At 46.1% G+C, this 26,660-nt stretch overlaps 1 protein-coding gene and 1 long non-coding RNA gene across 3 annotated transcripts in view; one reads left to right on the top strand and one right to left on the bottom strand.

The window, feature by feature from the left end:
• Positions 1 to 23,568, bottom strand: part of LOC142489526 (uncharacterized) — a 32,832-nt gene extending 9,264 nt beyond the window's left edge. Inside the window, exons 1-6 of one of the 2 annotated variants that reach the window (XR_012799880.1) lie at positions 23,499 to 23,567; positions 20,424 to 20,632; positions 15,638 to 15,881; positions 6,511 to 6,588; positions 3,803 to 3,921; positions 2,267 to 2,360 (exon numbers count right to left, since the gene is read on the bottom strand). This is a non-coding gene — a long non-coding RNA (uncharacterized LOC142489526). Of the gene's footprint in view, positions 1 to 2,266; positions 2,361 to 3,802; positions 3,922 to 6,510; positions 6,589 to 15,637; positions 15,882 to 20,423; positions 20,633 to 23,498 lie in introns of both variants that reach the window. The other variant, XR_012799881.1, reaches the window with a different exon arrangement.
• Positions 1 to 26,660, top strand: part of TMEM255B (transmembrane protein 255B) — a 99,877-nt gene that overhangs the window by 67,595 nt on the left and 5,622 nt on the right. The window contains exons 5-7 of the mRNA XM_075590467.1: positions 19,436 to 19,516; positions 20,999 to 21,084; positions 24,833 to 24,992. Coding sequence (XP_075446582.1) covers positions 19,436 to 19,516; positions 20,999 to 21,084; positions 24,833 to 24,992 — 327 coding nt within the window. The remainder of the gene's footprint in view (positions 1 to 19,435; positions 19,517 to 20,998; positions 21,085 to 24,832; positions 24,993 to 26,660) is intronic.

Raw genomic sequence — 26,660 nt, 5'->3', positions numbered from 1 at the left:
TAATACCTTTGACGTGCTGGACAAAATCCTCGCTGATCAGGCCAACATCCCGGAGGATCTAGAGGTTCCTGATGGTCGTCTCTTCGCTGCACCTCGCTTCCGCAAGAGGATTCTGGAATGGGGTCACTCTGCTAGATCTGCCGGACATCCAGGGGCCAAGAGAACATCCGACCTTATCACTCGAACCTTCTGGTGGCCTAGGATTAATTCAGATGTAAAAGAATTCATCAAAGTATGTCTGACTTGCTCTCACAACAAAACGCCTCGTAACAAACCCCAAGGATTTCTACACCCCCTTCCTGTCCCCGATCGGCCATGGAACCACTTGGCCATGGACTTTATTGTGGAGTTACCCGTCTCCAAGGGTATGAATACCATTCTTGTGATCATCGACCGTTTCTCCAAGCAGACTCATTTCGTTCCTCTCAAAAGGCGTACCGAACTCTTCTTCCCTTGCTGATATTTTTGTCCAATAGGTCTTTCGCCTTCATGGAGTTCCATTAACCATCGTGTCCGATCGGGGCCCCCAATTTATTTCCAATTTCTGGCGTGGTTTTTCCCAAAGACTAGGCATCTCCCTTCATTTTTCCTCCGGGTATCACCCACAGACTAATGGGCAGACAGAGAGAACCAACCAGACGCTTGAGCAGTACTCACGCTGTTTTATCTCGGATACACAAGATGATTGGGTGGACCTCCTCCCTTGGGCTGAATTCGCCCACAATTCCCTACGGAATGAATCCACTCAAAATTCACCATTTTTTATCAACTTTGGGTTTCATCCATCCCGACTCCCCATCGACACCTCACCTTCCGATGTTCCAGCTGCAGATGAACGGATCTTGTCCTTACAAAGATCTTGGAGAGGAATCCTTCAGACGGCCATTTCTAGACAGAAACACCAAGCCGATCGCCACCGCCGTGGGACTCCTGAGTTTAAACCATGGGACAAGGTATGGCTTTCATCGAAGAATATTTGACTCAAAGTGCCTACCCTCAAACTAGCACCCAGATACCTGGGGCCCTGCTCCATTCTGGAGAAGATCAACCTGGTAGCTTTCCGCCTACAACTCCCACCCACTATGAAGATTCCTTCCGTCTTCCACGTATCTCTCCTTAAACTTGCTTTCCAGAGTACTCGTTTCCCAGATCCTTCCTCCTCAGCTCCAACCCCGCGACTCGTACACGGTCAACAAGAATACGAGATTCAGTACATTCTTGATTCAAGAATTTCTAGAAGAACTCTACAATACCTGGTGCACTGGAAGGGCCTGAGGAACGATCTTGGATCCCTCACCATCACATCCATGCTCCTGTTCTTCTCAAACGGTTCCACCAGAATTTTCCCCACAAACCTTACCGGAGTCGCCCGGAGGTCGCTCCTGAAGGCGTGGGTGGGTACTGTCTGGTGCCAGGTTCCACGCACCTTCATGCGCAGGCGCACAGTTCCCCTACCTGCTCTGACAGCCGCTGATTGGGCTTAGGACTCGCGCGCTCTCACGCGCACTCCCGCTTCTTCCGCGCAGCTCCTCCTCGCGCCGGACGGCATCCTCACGCGGGCTGGGGTCACAGCGGGAGTTCCCGCCTCCAGATCGCGGTGCACACTCCCTGAGCGCGGCGCACACGCGTGACGCGCACGCCACGCACCCGAGCTCCGTGGCAACAGGCATTGATTGCCCTCAGCATCCTCACCTGGCTTCCTTACCTTAGCCTATTACAGGCTCCGCACTAACACTCCCCGGTTCCACCTCCTGCTCGGATTGGGCCGTCTCACCTACTTAGGCTCAGCAGTGCCACTGGCACATTGGCTGAGCATAAGCTTCCTGTTCCTGTGCTTACCTCTCTTGTCTCCTAGTTATCCTGCCTTGACTTGTTTGATCTCCCGTGTACCAACCTTGGCTTGCCTTTTACCACCGCTTCTATGGAACCCCAACCTTGGCTATCCTCGACCCTCCGCAACTCTCCAAACCTGAATTCAGCTCTCGGACCTCGACCATTCTACCTTCTCCTGCACCGACCCTTGCGACTAGTACCTCCAACGTTCCGGACTTCTCCTACCCTCACCTTGGCAAGTATTACGACAACTCTACTCTCCCTGCTCCTGACCCGGTGAGTTCAACTACGCACACTCCAGACCGGATCCCCGTGCCTGTCGGTGGTGTTTTCTCTATTCCCACCTCAGTACCGAGGGTCTCATCTAGTTTGTGGTGGGCACAGCGTGACAGAAATCCCCCCCCCATGCCCCCAGAGCCCCGCTGAATCTTACCCTTCAAGTTCTTGGGATCTGGTGCCCTGCACCTGCTGCACCGATGGTAGTTCTGCCACTGGAGAGAAGGGCACAGTTCAATATATTTATATTTCTGCAACACAGATTAAAGTAAAAAATGTCAAAAAATAAACACATTCTTTTTGTTAATTTCTACACATACCATTTAATATTACTCAAATCAGTGTGAATGTGGTTAGTTATTTTGTGCTGTGGAGCAACAAGGCACTATTAGGCAAAAGTATGAAACATGTCTGAGTGGATTTTCCAAATTCTGTATTTTTCTATGCCACCCTATCCCACGCTATGCCACTCACAACTCTAGCAAGCAAAAAAGAAACACTCATTTGTCATTTATGTACAGACTTGGTGCACAACACTTTGTAGAATTCACTGTAAAATTATGTATTACACAAATAAATTGTTAAAGTCAATATAAAGAAAAGCAATAATTTGGTAATTGCAATAACATATGACTCATTGGTGATGTTATGATTTATTTTCTTTATATACATATTGCAGACAATCACATTTGCTGCATTGAACAGGTACAGTAAACACCATTCCTCAAGAATTTGCATGGCACAAGGACATTATGACTGACCCTATGAGGGTAATTCAATACAGTCCGAGTTCAATTGTAGTTTTCGACCAATAATGACCACTTCAGAATATATTGTGTAGCAGGGTATCTCCTGGCTACTATTCTACCCAATGTGCAGGCACTAAACCCTGGTATTCACAGGCTTGCCAGTAGTTGGTATGGGGTTTTCCCCCTTCACCTTTGGTACTGCACTTGAGTGACAACAGAGGGTGGCACATCCTGTTGTTGCTGGGACAACGGGGTGCCCGCCTTCTGGCTGTACTTAAAGGCAGGACCGCCCTAAATTTAGTTGTTGTTCCTTCCCTCTGAGGAAGGCAGGTCACACATTGAGAGCTTGGAACTGGGGCCTACCCTTGTGCTCTTCCCTGCGGGGAGGAGTGAGTGTGATTATACCTTTGCCTCCGCTAGGGAGGTGGGGAAGAGCTAGGACGGCTGCGGGTGTCCTTGGCCTGTAGTGACGGTCCAGGAACCATCTCCAGTGATATCTGTGAGCCAAGAGACTGTATCTGGCAGACGACTGCTGAATAGCTGTTGTGTTACTGCAAAGTGTGTAGTAATAAATTGTTCCTGTTTGCAATATACCTCTGGCCTGGTGTGTGATCTAACGGGGGGGAGGTACCATTCTACCATGGGGGATCATCTCCATATCCCTGGAGCCTACGGCAGATGGAGGCACGGCACTGCTAAGTATTATGTGGGGTATGGACCCCAGAAGCCTGATCCTGTGTCCCAAAGTTATCGCGAATGACTCGGCCCTCTTGTTACCAACAGGTATGCACCACACACATGGCCTCTATCTGCGATTGGGGGGAGGGGGGGTTGAAACACTGTTACAATTGTATAACCCCCTTTTGATAAATAATTGGTTCTGGAACATTAACCCCGTTTTCCTAATTACTTTCTATCATAGTACCTCAGAGCTGTATACGAACCATTTAGAAGCTTTTAGTCAAACTTTTTGCATTGAAGGCCTCTGGCAGAGAAAGGGCTCAAATGTCCTAATGTTTGATTAACTTCTCCACCTTGACAATTCCTGACTTTTCTATGGAAGCTGAGCATAGAAATATGTATTAATGCGAAGAATGCTTCAAAAGAAGAGGTTAAAAAACATTGAATGCCCTAACCAAGCATATTGTGTCGCAATGGTCCGCTAGAGATATTGAAGCAAAATCATAAATCTTGACAATGGTTATTGTCTAATGAAGAGTTAAGCGATACTGACTCAATAGCAAGGGTCGTTTTAATGAAGTGTAGTTCAAGAGCAGATGAGTGTAGAGAGCACACCTTTATCAGAGAGGAAGCTGTTAGCTGGGATATGTACTGGTGCGTGTATTGTGTGTCCTTTTTATTTTGAAGCCAGATGCTTTAGTAAGATGTTGGAATGTCATAACTCATTATAATGGGAATAATATAGACTGTCAGGGTAGCATTCTCAAACATGAACCCGACATATGGAGTAAATGATGTAATTACCTTTTATATAAAGTAATGGGCCGCTAATTACTTAATCATGGGAAATGTCAATATTATCTGGCTTACAATTTTAACCAGAAAACTAAGTACAGATTAAATGTTTTTTGCTCTATTTGGACGTCAAAGTTTGAGCAGACATTGTTCAGTATATTTTGGAGCCAGGCACATACAATTCAAATGCTTAAAACATTGGCCCTAATTCAATATACTGTAGTGTCGCTGCCTACTGCTGAAGAAGTGTTCAGTTCTATTCAAATGAATGGGACTGCAATCTACCCCAGCACAGGGAAGCATATTGAATAAGAGCCAATGTTTCTAACCCAGATTTACTCCTCATGCTAACATTTTGGCTTTTCAATTGAAATCCTTATAACACAATCATTTTAGGGTCTAGACATATTTAGTAGAATTTTCTATATTTTATGTAGTGATCTGACTAGCAGATTGGGGGAACAAACGTCCATCAGATTGTTTTATAATGCATAAAAAGATATATTGTGATGCTCTTTGATGGATACCAGTGATTGTTTGATGCATGAACTTAATACAAGATGGAAATTAAATTCATTGATAGGTCCAATTGATACTTTCTAGAAGATTCCCCCTGTCTTGGCTTTACAGCAATCACACCACTGTAAAAAGTAAGAGGCATAGTGAGAATTCAATATGCTGTGAAGTCTTCTTCTCTTGCTCAAGAAGTTTTCAGCTCCATTCATTTAAATATAATTGTACAGTATATTAAATAGAAGCCACAATGGGAGAAAGCATTGAACTGTTGAAGAAGGGTCTATGGAAACAAAATGATGGATGTTGAATAGTGGTCACAGCGATTGAAGCCATTCAAGGAAATACAATATATGGATATTGGTTAATTGGCATGAGGTCTTGGGAAGATTGTGAGGAGGTGGGCATTCTGACGGACACTGGTCCATTTTGGCAAAATGGAGAAACATTTCTGGAAATACTGTAGATGGAGGGGCTATTATGTACCTGCCCAACTACAGGTCCAAACTTCGTGAATAATATGATCGGCGCGAGACACCAGCTGAAGAGGCAGTCTATTTTTCCAACTTATATTAAAAAAAAAAAAATATCCACAACTAAAACACATACAGTAACCGAAGAAATGTCCTAGATATGTATTTTTATTGGTATGGCTTACTAGAGTTATGTATATATACAAACAGAATTAGGATGGGGGCATGCTGGCAGATACCAATTACATTTTATGAACCGATCAAACAAATGCAGTGTCAGGTTTTGAAACATAGTTAATTTTACTAGCCATTAATAAGGGTATTGGAACCATAAAACTGTTATCAAGGAACAACATAGAATCATTATTTTAACTACATTAATTCTTCATCCTCGGTTTCTTGAAAAGCTGTCCATTCTCACCGATTGCCGCAATTTTATTGACTTAATTATCCCGTGCATTTTGTATTGATATTAATCAAGGGTAAAAGAAATTAAATATGACATTTGAGAACTCAGGTTCCTATTGTAAAGATATCAAGGTTTGTGTATTTATTTGGCTTAAATATGTATTAGTGTCGAGAAGGAATTTGAATATAGGTAACTAAAATTGGCGGGTAATATTAATTTCCCCAGAATTTTCTTAGACTTCTGATGTACAAACAACTTAAAACAATAATCTCCTTAATTGATAAAAGTTTTCCTGGCAAAAGCAATATAGTTGAATATCTACTACAACCAATCATATTGGGGTTATAGTTCCCACAATCTGATTGGCTGAAGTACCATGTGATGGCAGCCATGTTGCTTTTGGTGACATCATGTTAAAGGGAAAGGAAGCACAGCCATTCTGATTGGCTGACTTAACTTCCTTTACATGATGTCACCAAAAAAAACAACATGGTTTTCACAGACAATCAGAGGCGTGTGAACCATTTGCACTCAAATGTGACGTCACAGGCCTATAAGAGCCTGTGCAGCCTCATTTGACGGCAAGAAGCCGAGGAGGGAGGACCAATCCTCCAATAGGATTACAAGGGCGTGTCTGCTGAAGATGGATGAAGGAGAAGGAGGAGGAGGAGGAGGAGGAGGAGGAGGAGAAGAAGAAGAAGACACTGAAAGAGCCAAAATTGGATTACAATTTACAGATGAAGAAAAAGAAAGAAGAAAAGGACTTTGGATTTTTTTTTACCTGTGGCCCATTGCTGTTTGGGATTGTGGATTGGTTCGAGAGCTTGCGGTAACCACGGTAATCGGAGGGTGAAGACATCTAAAAGGTAAGGAAAAAAATTGAATATATGTTATTTTTCTTTTACAGGTTTTTTTAATTTTATTTTTTTGTGATCGCATTTTTTTTTCCACACATTCATTCCAAATGTATTTATGTATTGCCCTTTAGGACTATACATACATACAGTAAGAAGCAATGGTTGTTTTGGCAAATGCTTGCTTGTATGTATTTTAAATGTATATTGGTTCTTTGTTTTTAAAGTTGTATGCTATTTATTTAGCATATTGTAGTGTTCAGGAATTTTTGCTGGTGTTTTAAATTGTTTATTTCTGGCTTTTGATTGGTGGTTTTTTTAATGTTGGATTATTTTTTGACTTTTGATTTGGAATGATGCAGTTTATTTAGATATTTATTTTATTTATTCATGGTTTTGTTTAGGTGTTTTAATTGTTTATTCTGGTCTTTATTTTGGATTTGATTAATTGATTGGTGGTAATTTTGTTCGGTTACTTCTTTATTTTTTTGTAGTTTGAGATTGTTTTGAATGCATTGAAACTTGTTTGTGATTGTTTTTATTTTAGGTTGCCCATTGACTGGCATAGTGTTAAATCATGCCCATATTATATGGGCATGATGTACCCACTGTGCCATTCAATTGTTTGATTGGCATTAGTAATGTGTTCATTTTGCAATGTAATGTTGTTTTATTTGGCCTGTTTTTTTATTGCTTCACCATTTCTTGCTATAGTGGTAAATCAGGCCCATATTATATGGGCATGATGTACCCACTGTACAAATGAATGGGTGAAGGGTGGGGGTATTTACCTGGGGAGGGTGGTTAGGTCTCCTGGGTGTGGGAGAAGGTGGGTTAACCCCTTAATACTATAGCGGTTAATAACCGCTAAGGTGATTAAGGGGTTAGGGGACATTAGATTGTATTTATTATTGTACTGTATTGTTTGTGGCAACGGAGGACATGGACGGTGATGGGGATGAGGACGGCCTTCATCGTGGCAGCCTGGCAGGGGTGAGTGCAATTTTTATTTATTTTATTTCTGCAGCTTAATGTTTTATTTGTAATGGACAAATGCACTTGTATCCATATAATAATGTTGACCATTACTGTACTGTATGTGTTAGGGAGCAGGGGGGAAAGGGGGTGGATTTATTTCAAAGTATTGCTTGGGATGTTTTTTTGGCCACACGATTGGTACCGCAGGCCAGCAGAAACACCCGGACTCCCGCGGTAATCACCTGAGGGCCCCGGACTCTCGCGGGGATGACCTGGGGACACCCGCCGGCCTGTTGTATTAATTGTGTGGTGAAAAAAATGTAAACAATGATTTTATTCATGGCTCCATTTCTTTTGTGCCAGCCTTTAGCTGGTGCAAAAATCTGGCATGCTTTTAAAGTATGATTCACTTATCACTGCTTAGTGAATCGCGCTGACTTGAAAAAAAGGTGCGTTCGCCGTTTTTGGCCTGATCGGACGTATTTTTTTAAAACTTTTTTTTTGGGGGGGGGGGGGGAGAAAAAATGCCTCTTAAGGCCGATAAAGCACTGTTATCACTACTTAGTGAATCGCGCAGCAGGCACTATCAGTCTTAAAAGTCATTTATCGTACTTAAAAGCAATTATCACTGCTGAGTGAATCGCCCCCACAGATTTTAAAATAGCCTGTGAGGTCTCATAAAAGCACCAAAACATGCCCCCAAAATCCAAAAAGCTGCAAAAATACAAGGTTACCCACTTTTTTCAGACGAAGCAATCCTCACCAGCCGAGTCTAAGGCTGCGGCCCGCTGGTGCTGACTGCACTCATGCTTGAGTGGTGACATCACCAACTCTACAAGCATGAGCGCGGGTGTCCTGTGAATTTTGCGAGCGCGTGCGAGGGGCGGGGTTGCATGGGGGGCCTGTTGAGCGCACTTCAAACACTCTTTTGTTGACTTCAAGCACTAAGCTTGGGAGAGCGTGCATTCCCGCGCATGTGCGCCACGTGAGCGGGGACATGAGAATTCACTTTGCACAAAGTGAACTCGGCAAGCACCGCCCGCTCAGCGCTAGTGAGGACGCAGCCTAATAATGGCGATGTGACACATGAATGGGAAAGCGCAGGCCCTGAGGGAAACAAGCATAACAAGGGAAACAAGCATAAGTACCTCCCCAGCGTATGAGTGAAAGCTACGAGGGGAAGAAGCACAGAGTAACCATATTGTTTGCCGTCAGTTAATGTCTGAAGTGAAGTCTGTGTATGTGTATGCTGAGTGTCACGGGAGACCAGGACTTTTAACAAATTTATATCAGGATCATTCAATAAGCAAAACAAGGCAGTAAAATAAAATGGGGGTTTATTTGGATAATACCTCGGAAACACAACAGAAATATAAAAGACAGAAATATACACACTTACTGCCGTCTGGGAATTGAGATCTAGCATTTCTTAGGTGCAGGGCACCCACTTGCGAGGGATTACCATGAGCGGAACCTTGTCCCGGACCGAGATTCGGTAGAAAATCCTGACCAGGACGTCCCTATTATCCTGATTTCAGCAAGAAATCCTGATTGCAACCGCTACGTTCGATTTGTAGATCTTGGCTGCAAAAGACGGAACTTTGTCTCTGCGAGTCAGACTTCCTAGCTTCAAAACGAAGCCGGTTGCTCTGCTATTTCGAACAGAGCAACTTTGAAAAGCCTGCCCTCGTGTCATCGACTCAAGTCACTGGATGGTCTTGTTCTCTGACTCGCCCATCTCCTTACATACACTCTGCTAAGCTATCCTTAGCCTGGAGGAGCGACCAATCAGAGCGTGGGAATTCATCCCCACCAGCCAATAGGAATAGGGGCTCGTCCTTTGGCTAACATCAGAGGAGGAGGCGTGCCAAGCCAGCTCGATATGCCGGGTGAGCGGGAAATATGATTTAGCCAATGGGAGAAGTCCTGTAAACAAAATAATTGTCTTTCTACCCAAATACCCACCTAAAACGTACACATACAAAGTTTCACAGTTCTAGGGCCAGGGAAACTGAAAACAGAAAAAATCAGTGGTCACTTTATTTTTCACATGTATAATCCCGGATCTCTGGTTTATGGTGCTATTTAGCTGCCAGGGACCCCACGGTTTCAGGGGTAACCAGAGGGCTTAACCTTTATTGTATAGCCTGGTTACACACTCCCGTCACACCGAGCATTATCAATGGATGTGAATAAAGCTCTTGTTTGTGCTATAAAAGTTCCTGGAGTCCATCATTGGCCTATCTGCATATCCATGCCAGCCTGCACGGATCCAGCACCCTGAAAAGGTATGAGAGACTGAGCAAAGCCATGTATATAGTCAACTCACTTGGAACTCTAGCAACTTTTGTGCTTACAGGGGTGGATTGCGGACAGCCATCGGCCTGGGCCTCCTCTTTCAGCGTCATGACATCACACGGAGATGCATTTCCTTGACAACACAACGCCATTTAACGTCATGTTGTCATGGCTACATGATGTCACTGCGTAATTGGACAGCACAAGGCTTCCTGAGGAGAAGTGCAACGCTGCAGGAGGAGGTAACAGAACTTTACAGTGGCCCCATGCTCTCCCCGGCAATCAGTTTGATTGTTGCGGGGAAGAGAGTGGGGCCTCTGTACAAGCAGCACCTGCCCCCCAGGGCAAGCCAAAACACCCAATAGGGAAATCCGCCCCGTGTGCTTACAATATATTTGTCTCTCCTGGTCGCTATTTTTAAACCACTATTAAGGTTTTTGTTGCACAATTCTAAAATGATTACAAAGCATAGATTTTAATTAAAACAAACATTACACGAACTGACTGAAATGTTGCAAATGTTATTTAGTATATTTGTAACTAGCAGAGCACATTTGAACCTCAGGCAGGAGCGTAGCTATAGCCCGGGGGTCCGCGCTCTTGAGGGGCCTGCTCTCCCCTCCCCCCCCCCCCCAAACCCCTGTTGGCGGTGCATTGCTCTCTTCAGACATGTGGGGGAGATAAGGTATGCGGCGTTGGCCCCCCAGCATTCAACAGAGGATAAGCCGGTAAAGGAATCAGCAGCCAACACATGGCAGAGCAGAACAGCAGGGGAGGAGCGCGCTCTAGCAGCAGACACCAGAAGTAAGAAAGACTTCCAGGTCAGACCACTAGAGCGTGCTCCTCCCCTGCTGTGCTTCTCTGACTTAGGCCTGGGACATAGTGGACTTGAAGCTCGCTGAGGCGCGCTCCTGCTCTGCCTCGCCTGCTGAAAATGGAGCTTTTTACTGTCCTTACAGGCGAGGCAGTGAGCGCGCTCAGGGGGCGAGGCGGAGCGGAGGCGGGGCTAGTCCCCCGCTCCCATTGGATGGGAGCGGTCACGTGACCGCTCCTCCGCTTTCACGAGCGGCAAATTTCAAACCTGCCTGTCTCGGCAAAGTTTCTCAGCCTCCGCACGCATCAGCGCGCATGCGGAGGGGGAAACTATAGCCGCACTGATGACAGATGCAGAGGCTTTGTGCATCTGCTCAGCGCGGCTCAGCCCAGCTCAGCGACGCTTAAACTCACTATGTCCCAGGCCTTACAACTGCTGATTCCTCTGCTGGCTTATCCTCTGTTTAACGCTGGACCACCTACAGGTGTGCATGGGGGAGGAGGGGGGAGAGAGGTGATGATGGTGGGGGAGGGAAAGATGGTGAAGATGATGATGGTAAGGGGAGATAGGTGATAATGGGGGGAGAGAGAGGTGATGACGGTGGGGGAGAAGAGGTAATGGTGGGGGGGAGAGAGGCAATGGTGGTGGGGGGGAGAGAGGTGATGTGGCGGGGAGAGGGGATGGTGGTGGGGGGAGAGAGGTGATGGTGGTGGGGGGGAGAGAGGTGATGATGGTGGGGAGGGGGATGGTGATGGTGGGAGGCGAGAGGTGATGGTGCGGGGGCGAGAGAGATGATGGTAGGGGCGGAGAGGTGATGGTGGGGGCGGAGAGGTGATGGGGGTGGAGAGGTGATGTTGGGGGCGACAGAGGTGATGGTGGGGGGGCGAGAGAGCTGATGATGGGTGAGAGAGCTGATGATGGGGAGAGGTGATTGTGGGGGCAAGAGAGGTGATGGTGGGGGGGAGAGTTGATGATTGTGGCGGAGAGACAAGAGGGGGTGGAGGGGGCAAGATGAGGAGAGGGAGAGATGATGATGATGAGGGATGGAGAGTGATGAGATAGAGGATCAGGGAGAAGATGGGGGAGGGAGAGCAGGGGTGGAGCATTTTCTAGCAGCAGACACCGGAAGTAAGAAAGACTTCTGGGTCAGACCACTAAAGCGCTCTCCTCCCCTGCTGTCTTGCTCTGCGTTACAGCTGCCTATTCCTCTGTCGGCTTAAACTCTGTTTAACGCCGACCACCCACAGGTAGGCATGAGGGAGAAGGGGAGGGAGAGGTGATGATGGTTTGGGGTGAGAGGTAATGGTTTGGGGAGAGAGGTGATGGTAGGGGGAGCGAGGTGATGATGGTGGGGAGAGGTGATTATGGTGGGGTGAGAGGTGATGATGGTGGGGAGAGGTGATGATGGTGGGGGGGAGAGAAGTGATGGTGGGGAGCAAGAGAGGTGATGGTGGGGATGAGAGGTGATGGTTGGGGGTAGAGGTGATGGGGGGGGGAAAGAGGTGATGGTGGGGGAGGGCGAGAGAGGTGATGGTGGGGGGAGAGGTGATGATGGTGGAGGGGAGAGAGGTGATGGTAGGGGGGGAGAGAGGTGATGGTAGGGGGGGGGAGAGAAATGTGGTGGAGGGGAGAGAGGTTATGATGATGGTGGGGGGGAGAGAGGTAATGATGGTGGGGGGAGAGAGAGGATGATGGTGGGGGGAGAGATAGGATGATGGTGGGGGGAGAGAGAGGTGATTGTGGGGGGAGAGAGAGGTGATGGTGGGGGGGAGAGAGAGGTGATGGTGGGGGGGAGAGAGGTAATGGTGGGGGGAGAGAGAGGTAATGGTGGGGGGAGAGAGAGGTTATGGTGGGGGAGAGAGGTTATGGTGGGGGGGGAGAGAGGTGATGGTGGGCGGGAGAGAGGTGATGGTGGGGGGGAGAGAGAGGTGATGGTGGGGGGGAGAGAGAGGTGATGGTGGGGGGAGAGAGGTGATGATGGTGGGGGGGAGAGAGGTGATGGTGGGGGGGAGAGAGGTGATGGTGGGGGGGAGAGGTGATGGTGGGGGGGAGAGAGGTGATGGGGGGGGACAGAGGTGATGGTGGGGGTAGAGAAGTGATGGTTGGGGGAGAGAGGTGATGATGGTGGGGGAGGAGAGAGATGAGGGTGTGGGGGAGAGAAATGAGGGTGGGGGGAGCAAGGTGATGGTGGGGCGAAGCGAGGTCATGTGGGGGGGAGCGAGGTGATGGTGGGGGAGAGCGAGGGGATGATGGTGGGGGGCAAGAGAGGTGATGTTGGGGGTGAGGGAGAGATGTGATAAAGGTGTGGGGGAGTGAGGTGATGGTGGGGGGGAGAGGTGATGATGGTGGGGGGAGAGAGGTGATGATGGTGGGGGGGAGAGAGGTGATGATGGTGGGGGGGAGAGAGGTGATGATGGTGGGGGGGAGAGAGGTGATGATGGTGGGGGGGAGAGAGGTGATGATGGTGGGGGGGAGAGGTGATGATGGTGGGGGGGAGAGAGGTGATGATGGTGGGGGGGAGAGAGGTGATGATGGTGGGGGGGAGAGAGGTGATGATGGTGGGGGGGAGAGAGGTGATGATGGTGGGGGGGAGAGAGGTGATGATGGTGGGGGGGAGAGAGGTGATGATGGTGGGGGGGAGAGAGGTGATGATGGTGGGGGGGAGAGAGGTGATGATGGTGGGGGGGAGAGAGGTGATGGTGGGGGGGAGAGAGGTGATGGTGGGGGGGAGAGAGGTGATGATGGTGGGGGGGAGAGAGGTGATGATGGTGGGGGGAGAGAGGTGATGATGGTGGGGGGGGAGAGAGGTGATGATGGTGGGGGGAGAGAGGTGATGATGGTGGGGGGGAGAGAGGTGATGATGGTGGGGGGGAGAGAGGTGATGATGGTGGGGGGGAGAGAGGTGATGATGGTGGGGGGGGGAGAGGTGATGATGGTGGGGGGGAGAGAGGTGATGATGGTGGGGGGGAGAGAGGTGATGATGGTGGGGGGGGAGAGAGGTGATGATGGTGGGGGGGAGAGAGGTGATGATGGTGGGGGGGAGAGAGGTGATAATGGTGGGGGGGAGAGAGGTGATGATGGTGGGGGGGAGAGAGGTGATGATGGTGGGGGGGGGGAGAGGTGATGATGGTGGGGGGGGGGGAGAGGTGATGATGGTGGGGGGAGAGAGGTGATGATGGTGGGGGGAGAGAGGTGATGATGGTGGGGGGGGGAGAGGTGATGATGGTGGGGGGAGAGAGGTGATGATGGTGGGGGGAGAGAGGTGATGGTGGGGGGGAGAAGTGATGATGGTGGGGGGGAGAGAGGTGATGGTGGGGGGGAGAGAGGTGATGGTGGGGGTGGAGAGAAGTGATGATGGGGGGGAGAGAAATGATGATGGTGGGGGGGAGAGAAGTGATGATGGTGGGGAGGAAAAGAGGTGATGGTGGGGGAGAGAGGTGATGAGAGGTGATGGTTGGGGTAGAGAGGTGATGGTGGGGGGGAGAGAGGTGATGGTGGGGGGGGAGAGGTGATGGTGGGGGGAGAGGTGATGGTGGGGGGAGAGGTGATGGTGATGGTGGGGGGAGAGGTGATGGTGATGGTGGGGGGAGAGGTGATGGTGATGGTGGGGGGGAGAGAGGTGATGATGATGGAGGGGAGAGGTGATGGTGGGGGGGAGATAGGTAAGGGTGATGGTGGGGGAGAGAGTTGATGGTGGGGAGGGGGAGAGAAATGTGGTGGGGGGGAGAGAGGTTATGATGATGGTGGGGGGGAGAGAGAGGTAATGATGGTGGGAGGAGAGAGAGGATGATGGTGGGGGGAGAGAGAGGATGATGGTGGGGGGAGAGAGAGGATGATAGTGGGGGGAGAGAGAGGATGGTGGTGGGGGGAGAGAGAGGAGATGATGGGGGAGAAAGAGGTGATGGTGGGGGGAGAAAGAGGTGATAGTGAGGGGAGAGTGGTGATGGTGGGGGGAGAGAGAGGTGATGGTGGGGGGAGAGAGAGGTGATGGGGGGGGAGAGATGATGGGGGGGGGAGAGAGGTGATGATGGGGGGGAGAGGTGATGATGGGGGGGGGAGAGAGGTGATGATGGGGGGGAGAAAGGTGATGATGGGGGGGAGAGGAGAGAGGTGATGATGGGGGGAGAAAGGTGATGATGGGGGGGAGAGAGGTGATGATGGGGGGGAGAGAGGTGATGATGGGGGGGAGAGAGGTGATGGTGGGGGGACAGAGGAGATGGTGGGGGGGAGAGAGAAGTGATGATGGTGGGGGGAGAGAGATGAGGGTGTGGGGGAGAGAGATGAGGGTGGGGGGGGAGCAAGGTGATGGTGGGGCAAAGGGAGGTCATGTGGGGGGGAGCAAGGTGATGGTGGGGGGAGCGAGGTGATGGTGGGGGGGTGCGAGGTGGTGGGGGGGAGCGAGGTAATGATGGTGGGGGGCAAGAGAGGTGGGGGGGAGGGAGAGATGTGATAATGGTGTGGGGGAGTGAGGTGATAGTGTGGGGGAGAGAGAGGTGATGGCAGGGGGAGAGAGGTGATGGCGGGGGAGAGAGGTGATGGCGGGGGGAGAGAGGTGATGGCGGGGAGCGAGAGGTGATGGTGGGGTGGCGAGAGACGAGGAAGGGGAGGAGGGGGAAAGATGATGAGGATGAGGAGGGATGATGAGATAGAGGATCAGGGAGAAGATGGGAGGGAGAAAAAAATTGCAGTCAATATTAATATTAATGGGGACCTGAATTTTTTTTGCCCGAGGGCTCGCGCATGTCTAGCTACACCACTGACCTCAGGTGATAGTATGTAACATGTCCTATTAGTGATAATAGCTTTACTGTTTTGGGATTTTGTATGAATACATTGGTCGACGTGGGGAGAGAGGAGGCACCTGTTCAACCCCTCTTGGTGGCCCTGCACCCCAACATTATTTTACAGGATGGAGGATATTTTTAAAACAAATTTGTATTGGAAAACCTGGTGAAGTACAGTACCTTTCAGGACCAGATGTGGGTCCACTACAAAGAGCATGGGAATATAACCTGCAAATTCCGCAACTCCCTCTAGGACCAGTTAGAGCGTTGCGTTATGCCAGCTTCCTCCTTTCTTCTTGTTATGTCATTGCTGCTTCTTGGCTTCCTTGGGTAATCAGAAGGTCACAGCAAGCAGCATGATGAATGAATCACATTAATCTACCTGTCCGTGTTCTTGCCTAGCTCCGCATTTTCTCTGATTGCCCTGTTGGATTTTACAGATTTATTTGGTTCGCTGTTCATTACAAAATAAATATAAAGTAATACTATCAGTGTTAACTAGAACTGCCATGTCTCTAGACGGTGGTTTGTTTGTGATTTAAGATTCCCAGTTTAAATCACTGGTGGTTATTTTTTATTTTCAGTAGATTTTAGTTGTTACTCAAGGTAAGTTTTCTAATTCAAAGAAAACCCATTTACAAAAAATAGCAATATAAGACAGCCATGCTGTGGCAGATATGACTTGTAGTTCATGGAGTCTGTCCCTCCACTGTATTTCAGTGTGTTTTACGCTAGAGTTTCCCAACCTTCACCTTTCTAATGACCACTAAAATCAATATTTATGATGGTAAGTACTGTACCTACAAAGATAAACATCTTAAAACCACACTACATCTACATCTTCCCCTCAAGCACACACAGTTAAATCGACCCCTAACCTGGACAGGCCTGCTTACTTTGTCACAAGAGTAAAAACAAGTTTTACAATGATTTGCTTTCCAAAACCTTAAAACTGGCCTTGATCAAATTTTCACGTACCACAAACTCATTGGTTAATTTCTCCAGACTTTCCCCCCATACTTTTGATTAAAATATATATTTTTGTTCAATACATTAGAAAGAGTATATACTGTACATCTGCACATCGTGCATTTCGTGTTTGTATTTGTAGAGGTGGTGAGAAGATACTCAAAGCAAACTGCTGCCGAAAGCTGATTTATACCGTGATTGAGGCTTCTTTTAACCTCTTAAATGTTTTTTTTATGCATGTGTATGTATGCGTGTGTGTGTGTATATATACAGCTCAACCCCGTTTTAGCTCGATCTGCAACAATGCGGATGTGGCTCCTAATTTATAAACATCTCCAAGGTTTTTTTTTAATAACATTCAATGCTTTATTGGCTTACCCGGCATCTGCAGCTCTCTCCTCTCTGTACCTCTCTCTGCTTCATCAGGCTGCGTCCACGTGCGCGGCTTTCAGTTTGACTTTCGAGCGCAGAGGAGGGTCTCATGACGCTTCTCTGACCAACAGCCCAACAGTGAATACATTTTATATAATACACATGCCCGTAGCAATTCTCTAGCATATCAAGGGTAATGTGTTAGATTCCTGCATGGTATGGTATAATTGATCAATTATTATATAATAATTAATCATTTATAAATGATAAATTATAAAAAAAAAAAAAAAATAATTTATCAATTATACCATACCATGCAGGAATCGAACCCATGATGCTTCATATGCTAGTAGCAATTCTCTAGCTGCTAAACCACAGGGTTGGTATGATCTTACTCTATAAACACAGTTAACATCTACTGCACAATGCAATCCAATAGATTTGAATTTGTTTATAGTGTCAAATTCATCACACCAACCCTGTAGTGTAGCAGCTAGACAATTGCTACTAGCATATGAAGGGTCATGGGTTCAATTCCTGCATGTGTATTATATAAAATGTCATCACTGTTTGGCTTTTATTGGTCACAGAAGGGTCATGTGACGCTCCTCTGCATTCAAAAGTCAAATTGAAAGCCACGCAGAGAAGAGGAGAGAGCTGTAGATGCCAGTAAGTCCTCGCTGATTGTGGCGGCCATTTCACGATCCCAGTTATAACGCAGTCTCATTATGTGGACCCCGAGCACTGCATTATAATGGGGTTCAGCTGTATATGTGTATATTTATATAGCAAATGGAAATATTACTGTGTGCTCATTTGCATGTCTTAGACAGGTCTGCATCCCTGCCTTTCACCATTATCACCCAGCATACAGTGCTTCCACTGCAGCAAGGGATTCTGGGAATTAACATGCAAATGAGCACACAGTGCCACCTTTTGCTTCAAAACCATATGACATGGTCCCCTAAGCTTATGCTTGCTGCATTGCATAGCTTTTGAGCACAGCCTGGGTTAAGATGCATAGCCAGTAAACGCACCCACAGACAGCTGTTTCGACCTTAATGGGTTTCATCAGTGTGAGGTTGGTTATACTGGCTTTGCAAAATGAAGCTTGGGATAGGTTTCACCACACTTAGTTAAGTTATGGTGGGTAAAAAAAGTGACAAAAACCCTCCACAGTAAAGCATACAGCAAATGAAAATATTACTGTGCAATGAAAGCACTGTATGCTGGGTGATAATGGTGAAAGGCGGGGTTGCAGACCTGTCTTAGACATGCAAATGAGCACACAGTAATATTTCCATTTGCTATATGCTTTGCTGTGGAGGGTTTTTGTCACTTTTTTTACCCACCGTAACTTAACTAAGTGTATATATATATATGTATTTATATCATCATCTTGTCGATACACTGCTGGATGAATGCCTCCCCAATGATTTTCCAGGTACTGTGGTTGCAAGATTCTTCTCCGTGTTGCCCCAACAAGTTTTCTGATGACATCCTCCTATCTTTCTTTTTTGCGTCGCCTTGGTCTTTTAATCTCTGTTTCAATATATACATATAATTACATGTGTTTTTAATGATTTCATTGCTTATGTTGTAATTGTATTTATATTGTCCATTAGCCCTGTTTGCCAACTTTGGCTAGTACGGATAATGGCTAGTACTGTAGTGGGATGGGGGGGTTGGTTTGTTGGGGGGGATGGGGTTAGCAGAGGTGGGTTATGGGGGTAGGTGAAGGGTTATAGTTATGGGGTTGGTGCCCCGGGGAGGGAGGTTATGCCACCTGGGGGGTTAATCACTGTATGCCATAGCGGTGGAACCTACATGATGCCATACAATAGGTAGTAAGGTGCAGATGCAGCTAGACCTAGCACTTGACTGTGAAAGCTCCACGTTTCACCAGCACATGTGTGGGGCAGGTTGGATATAAGTCTGGATACATCTGTAGCTAAAGCAATACAAGAAGCCAAAGTGGGCCACTTCAGCACACTGGACAGGGCCAAAAATATATATCACTAACGCTCGATAGAGCCATGTCTTAAAAAGTCATCCAGCGTTAAGTCCTGCCTTAAATGTAATGGCCTGCTGTGGATATACGTTGCATATCATTAACACTAATGGCCATTACAGTTGATGCCAAGCCGTCAGCAGTAAAATAGACCTTAACGCAGCATTAATGAACTTTGAAGATCCACGTTAGAACTTAACAAGACTTTAGCTAAGTTAATGGCTTGTTAAGTCACTAACTGAGCCTTGTGGCTCTGGCCCTATATGTGCTACTGTATGTGTGAGCTACGTACAGTGCAGTTACAACTGGTGGTAGGTCTGAGTAATACCTATGATGTTTAATATAAATGTACTTTTCTTTTGCATGTCCTTGCAAAAAAAATGTTTTAAGAAAGGTGAAAACATTCAACCTCATTTCTTGTGGGGAAACAAAGCACTATATTTGTCAAAGAAACAGGATCCCACGGGAAGTAAGGGGGCGTCCACGTTTGATAAATCGGGTGCAGATTTTGTGCACTGGTTTTGCTCCAGTTTTGCAGCTGGGAGACTTTGATAAATTACTCTCTCAATTTTGGACTGAACAATGTTTGCATTAAAGATGTGTATTGATAATTTTTTTTCTTTCAGGAACCAAGACCTTTGTACACCGGAAGTTGCCAGTTTTACTCAAGTGGATCAGGGTTTATATATGATACTTACCAAACAGAAGTAAGTTCACATGTAACAAGTATGGCTGTCTAACAGTTAGACAAGGGGTTGTGCAAACTTTTGGTGCTGCGCCCCTCCTGCCTGCTCTTCCCCCACTGCTCACACCTCTCACCCCCCCCTTACCTTTGTGCTGGCGTCAAATGATCCCACCGGGTCATGTGAAGCTGGCTGAATCAAGTTAAATGAGTCACAGAGGCCTCGCGTGGTCCCATGGCCTTGGGGGAAGAGCGCGGGTCCTTATAACCACTGCGCGCCCCAACCCAAAAAACCGCACGCCTCCTGTTTGCGCACACCTGAATTAGATAATTATTATATAATAACACTGCTTCCTGGTTTAAACAAAATTCTTACATTTTATAGTTGTAGTTAATTCATTTATTTGATGAAAATGTCCTCTTTTTTTAAGGAAACTGATCTGCTTTTCTGAATTTACATTAGACTTTTCTATTGTCAACTTCCTCAATGTAAATATTTTCATTGTTACTGCAGGTATTTAAACTTGCAAAAGCAACAATACTGACCTTAGATCAAGATTAAGATGTACAGCAGGGCCCTGCTTCTCGGCGATCCGCCGATATGGCGGCACCGAGAAGGGGGCCGCCATGTTAAATCCTAAATCGCACAACGTAGAACGGGCGGTTGCGCCCGGTGCGCATGCGCAGAACGGGTGGTTGTGCCCAGCGCGCATGCGCAGAACGGGCGGTTGCACGCGCAGACCAGGTCGCGCATGCGCAGAACGGAAAATCGCCGGATCCGCTTTCCGCCGATTTTCACTATACGGCGGGCCCCTGGAACGGAACCCGCCGTATACCCGGGGCCCTGCTGTACTACAAAAGTTTATATCAGTGATAAAGCTATACTTAGCTTTGAACTCAAACAGAGGCGAGCCACATGCAAACTGCATTACCTTAAAACTGGGGTTCCACATTTCGCCGGTCGGTCTGCCTCGAATTTGCAGTGAAAGTCAGCAGAGAAGCTGCAATTAGAGATCGCTTGGAATTTGTATTTTTATAAGACAGCGTTTAGTGATGGGCCGGTGTGGGGACACTGAGGAGGCTGTTTTAAAGTTGGCTTCATCAGTGTGTCTCTAATTCACTTGTTTATATCGTGATAATCCTATTAAAAAAAAAAGATGTTTATTTTATGCATTACAATATTAAATGTTTTGGGCCCTATTTCTTTAATGAATAGGCTGATTAAAGGAAGCGAAGGCTGACCTTCTTTTATAATTATCTAAAGTTGTACGTAAATCATTGTTTACATAGATGCTGAACAGGCCCAGCATTGATATGTTCTTTGACAGACCTATTTTTAACAAGAGATGTAAATATTAAAGGTACCATTTTTCTGCTTAGGAAATACCAATATATTATCAGACATACAACTGTATATTTCACAGAGATGATATTTATTTTTATGTTAGGCGACCAAGTTCTAACTATGACTTTGTTAAGTGAAGTGTCTCTTTTGTCTACTCTGCAGGTTACGTGCTATACTGTAAACAGCAGGTGTCAGCTGAGAGTTAAAACCCACACATGCTATTGCTGTGACTTATACAACTGTGAAAGGTATGAGACCTTAACCAATAATGGCCCTGTCAGTACAGTATTTCAATATGTTTTTGTTAAGGAGGAAAACACATGGCTATGTTTTGAGTATTTCCTATTTTGTATTGTAGGGCAGCTTATGATTTATATATTATAAATTTGGCAGATAAGAGAATGTTTTAACCACTCCAAAAAGGAAAATGTTACCTTGTATATTTAGGGGATATGTTTATATTCCCTTCAAATCACATTCCAATAAAACAACTTCTGAAGATTATTACAAAGTTTGAAATAGTGATAAAATATATTAACACGTGGTTGTATGGAACTACTCTATTTTTAATTATTAATATATAAACTTTCACTTTCTACATAGAAAACGACCTATATTCTATTAAGTATTATTTTCAGCTCTTGATTGCAAATACAGTACTTGTTTAACAAATTTTTATTTAACAGCACAAAATTACAGCAATGACCAACAAAAATGTCCTTCTTCATACTACAAAGAGAGAGACTTACATATGTCCCAAAGCCCTTATTTATACAACATACGAAGAGATATTTGTGAGCACATGAGAGATACCAGGGAAATAGGTGCCCATATTCCTAGATGCATTCATCTCTGATGAAATTCAAAATGGCAAAGTTTGCTCAAAACTGGCAAAGTCCAATCCAAATATCAAGTTTCCCTTCTACTTTGTCTGAACTATTTAGGTTCAAAAATTCTAGCCAACATTTTCAAAGTTTCAATTTTTGGTTTTCAAAACATAAGCAAAGCAAATGTGTGCAAGTTTGCCAATCTCTAGAGCTGGCCGTGTTTTAGGAGCAATATTACGTTTAGCCTCAGGGTACTGATACAGTATGGTTCACAAGGTAAACACTTAAGGGAAGGGGGGGGAGTCGGGGGAAGGGGGGGAGTCGGGGGAAGGGAAAGGTGGGGGAGTCGGGGGAAGGGAAAGGTGGGGGAGTCGGGGGAAGGGAAAGGTTATCCCTCGCTACAGGTGCTACAATCAGGGGCAATGTAAGAGGCACAACAAAAGAAAAAGAAACCCCTATAACGAGAGCACTCTAAACAAATTCATCCACTGATATCACCAGAGGAATCAAGTATTGTAATGAATTGATGAATTATTTAAAATAATCTTTATTGGGAGATACCTCAAAATTAAAATAATGCAGGTAAGTGAACCTATGCCTCCTCTGAGGCTAGCCTATAATCTAAAGTGCGAGTTAAAATGGAGTGGGTATAAATTGGGGTATAGAGCCCCAATATATCGTATAAGTGGGACTATAAAGCCATCACGTATAATTACAGAAGCACATCTAAATTAGTGTAGCTAATCACCAGACTCTGAATGGTTAATAAGTGACCTGTGCAGAGTATTGTAAGGATCTACTGTCACAGAAAATCTCAATGACTACTGCACTGTGGGGGTACAATGCCGTTGGCCAAATGTATAAGTGAGTGTCAATATGTAGTTAAACTACAACTTACATTTACACTATGAGTGATATTAAAGCTCCAACATAAATGTCTATCTAACAAGGATCTAGGCGTTTACCGCAGTGTGCACTGATGTGTTCACACTACACTGCACTGATTGTTACGAGGGAGGCTAGAGATGTTATGAGTGTTACATATTGACACTCACGTATACATTTGGCCACAGGCATTGTACCCCCACAGTGCAGTAGTCATTGAGATTTTCTGTGACAGTAGATCAGGCCTGCACAACTTGTAAAGCGAGAAGGGCCGAACTGCTCCAAGAAAAACAGATTTGGGCCGCACGGGTAAAATCATCATCATCAATCATCATCATATCTCCCCAGCACCTCTCATCATCATCATATCTCCTCCAGCACCCCTCATCAATCTCTCCCAGCACCCCTCATCATCTTCATATCTCCCCAGCACTCATCTTCATATATCACCCCATGCACCCCTTATCAACCTTTGCGAGACTCACCCTCTATCTCACACCCATCTCTCCCCCTCACCCATACACAATACTCCCCCTCCACATAACACACAATACCCCCTTCAGACCACACACATCCCACCCCCCTGCAACTCACCCCCCTGCACCTCACCTCACTCTCCCCCTGCATCTCACATCACATCACTCCCCTGCACCTCACATCACCCCACTACACCTCCCACCCTGCACCTCACCTCCCCCCTCTGCACCTCACCCCACTACACCTCCCTCCCTGCACCTCACATCACCACACTACACCCCCCCTGCACCTCACCTCACTCCCCTGCACCTCACCTCACTCCCCTGCACCTCACCTCCCCCCCTCCTGCACCTCACCTCACCCCACTGCCACTCTGCCACACTGCCACTAACACAGCCACTGACACCCTGCCACTGCCACAGCCACTGCCACTAGCTCTGAGGAGCAGCTGCAGGGGGGGGGGGGTGTCCTACCTTTCACTGTGGAGCATGGCTGGAGGGGGGAAGCCATCTTAGTCCCTGGCAGCAGGCACCTCACTTCCTGCTCTCACTAACAGGCTCTGCTGTCACTAACCCCGCCCCCACCCTCTGCAGTCAGACTGGCCTCAGCTCTGTTCCTTCTCTCCTCTCTGCCTGCAGGGGATCGCATCAAACTGCTGCCGATCCTTCCCCAATAGGCAGAGGGGGTTGGAGGGGGGCCATCACAATGCTAGCGCTCAGGAGGGGGTGGGGAGCGTGTCAAAATGCTGGCGCTCCTTCCCTCCTGTGTCTGCAGAGCAGGCTGGGGGGGAGGAGGGCATCGCGGGCCACACAGGGAGTCCAGGCGGGCCGCATGTTGTGCAGGCCTGCAGTAGATCCTTACAATACTCTGCACAGGTCACTTATTAACCATTCAGAGTCTGGTGATTAGCTACACTAATTTAGATGTGCTGCTGTAATTATACGTGATGGCTTTATAGTCCCACTTATACAATATATTGGGGCTCTATACCTCAATTTATACCCCCTTCATTTTAATTCGCACTTTAGATTATAGGCTAGCCTCAGAGGAGGCATAGGTTCACTTACCTGCATTATTTTAATTTTGAGGTATCTCCCAATAAAGATTATTTTAAATAATTCATCAATTCATTACAATACTTGATTCCTCTGGTGATATCAGTGGATGAATTTGTTTAGAGTGCTCTCGTTATAGGGGTTTCTTTTTCTTTTGTCGTGGTTCACAATGGTGACAGAAAGTTCAGTTGATATAATGTCTCAGTTCAACAAATATATACCGGTTTTGCACGATTATAAGGCAAGGTTTTTTTCAATACAGTTATATTGAAAAGTCCATGCTCACCTTATAATCCGGCTCTACTGCCGAGTGTGCACCCGCTCCTGTGTACGCGATTAACACAGTAGCCATGGGCGCTTGTGCAAGAGGTCGCGCATGCGCTGACGGCTACTGTGTTAATCACTACACAGGACCAAAAGGAACACAGTAGTTGGCATTGTGGTGCTGCGATCGGTAAGAAGGAGACAGTTAACAACAGCACACATACAATATATATATATATATATATATATATATATATATATTCAGGGTCTATAAATCGGGCCAATACAGTAGTTGTGAGCTATTAAAAACAGTAATATACTTCAAATCAGTGGAAGGACATAATAAGCTAAACATTGTTTGTGCCAGATCCTATTGCAGTGATTAGTAACACATTTATATTGTTTTTCCCTCAAAATGTTAGCTTGTATCTGTTGTGAATGGGTAACTTTGTCCTAATTAACCAATTTCTCTTTGCCTTTGTTCGCAGTCCAGAACCACCCACTAGCTATTATGAATTTGTTGGTGTAAACAGCTGCCAGGACGTGGTACATTTATATCGACTGCTGTGGTCCTCTACTGTCCTTAACATTGTAGGGCTGTTCCTTGGCATTGTCACAGCTGCCATTCTTGGAGCCTTTAAGGACATGGTAAGACTTGAAGTTCAGCTGGGCAAATATTATATTGTTAAACCCTCACTTAAGTTTTCCTAACAACAGAGACAACAGCAAATTTGAGGGGAGACGAGATATAGCATGAGATGAGCTCTTAGATTGAAGCTGTAGAATAATGAACATGGTTTAGTTGCAGAATGCCATAACATAGTTTGCGCCCCACTTTAATGTAATATAATATAGGGACACTTGGTAGTGGTAAGCTATTGTAAAAATGTTATCTTAACAAAACTTACTGATTTAAACCCCGTAAATGCTGTAGAAGCTGGCACGTCACTGAAAGTCTTAAAATGTGGAGAATTTGTGATCAACGGATACTACTTGTTTAAGAATACTCACTCTCTATACTCTTTCCATTGTTCACTTTTTCCCTTGATTATTCCATTGATTTTGGATAACATCCATCACCACCACAATTTCTCTAGTTATTTTGTTTTGTTTGTTGACACTAACCATATTCCTGTGGGTGGCTCCTGATACAATTACATTTTTTCACTTCAAATCTTGTTAGCTCATACCATGGTGACATTAACTGTAACCTTTTAGTATCTACGTACCACCTCCAAGTATTCATAGATTCCCCTATGATGGCCCTGTTGTTATAATGCCTCCTTAGCTAAGAAAATCTTCTTAGTTTATACCATTTACACACACTCATTTGCCGCTGTCCATTGTGCATTACTCCTCCCAAGAACCATCTCAACTTGTCCCATGGTCATGCTCCTCTGGCGGCATCTTCTCGTCTTCCCCTCAGTTCATTTACATTGTCTCATGATCATGCTCCTCTGGCGGCATCTTCTCGTCTTCCCCTGAGTTCATTTACATTGTCTCATGATCATGCTCCTCTGGCGGCATCTTCTCGGCTTCCTCTCAGTTAATTTACATTGTCCCAAGACAGCTCTAATAATGTTTCTGTTCACTTCACTACAAATGGTCTTGCCATGTCCTCTAGTGGCACCAATTTGTCTAGCGATGTCTTGTTCCTTTCTTCAAATACTCTAAGGGGTCTATGTATCAATGTAGAGAAAAGTGTGTTTAGACACACTGCTCTGTTTTTTTGGAGCAGAGCTGTGGAATATGTAAGAACAATCTCCTACATCTGACTTTTAGACTTACATCGCTTCATATATGGAACATTTTTTTTCAATAAAAGTGAAAAGGAATGGCAGAGAGAGACGCAGACTGTGATATATCTCACTATAATCTGTGCACCATGAAACTCCTCCCCAACTCTTCCTACTGACATTCGCTAAGGTGCAAGCTAGGACATTGGAGCAAAATGCCTTGATACATATGTGCAGGGTGAAATTGCCTTAATACATAGTCTCTCTGTGTTTCCTGTTGAGCTTATCTGTCTCTCTTCTGCCATTCTCTACTAACAACGCTTCCACTTCTTAAGCATAAATATGCGACTGTAAATCCTAAATGTAAAAAAATTGTTTCTTACATCTGGGGCAGATAGTCAACAAGAACACATAAGATCTGGCAGATTTTGATGATAAATGCCACTAAGAATGTCATATAACTCCACCTATTGATATTACCCCAAATCACGCAGGTGCATATGGAGAAAAATTAGAGGCAAGTGCTTGATACATTGTGGAACTGGTGTGCCTCCAAAATGTATTTGATACATAGACACTT

This window comes from Ascaphus truei, chromosome 3 (genome assembly GCF_040206685.1).
Source record: "Ascaphus truei isolate aAscTru1 chromosome 3, aAscTru1.hap1, whole genome shotgun sequence".
NCBI lineage: Eukaryota > Metazoa > Chordata > Amphibia > Anura > Ascaphidae > Ascaphus > Ascaphus truei.
Note: the sequence above shows the minus strand (reverse complement) of the source record. Positions and strands in the feature narration are given on the sequence as shown.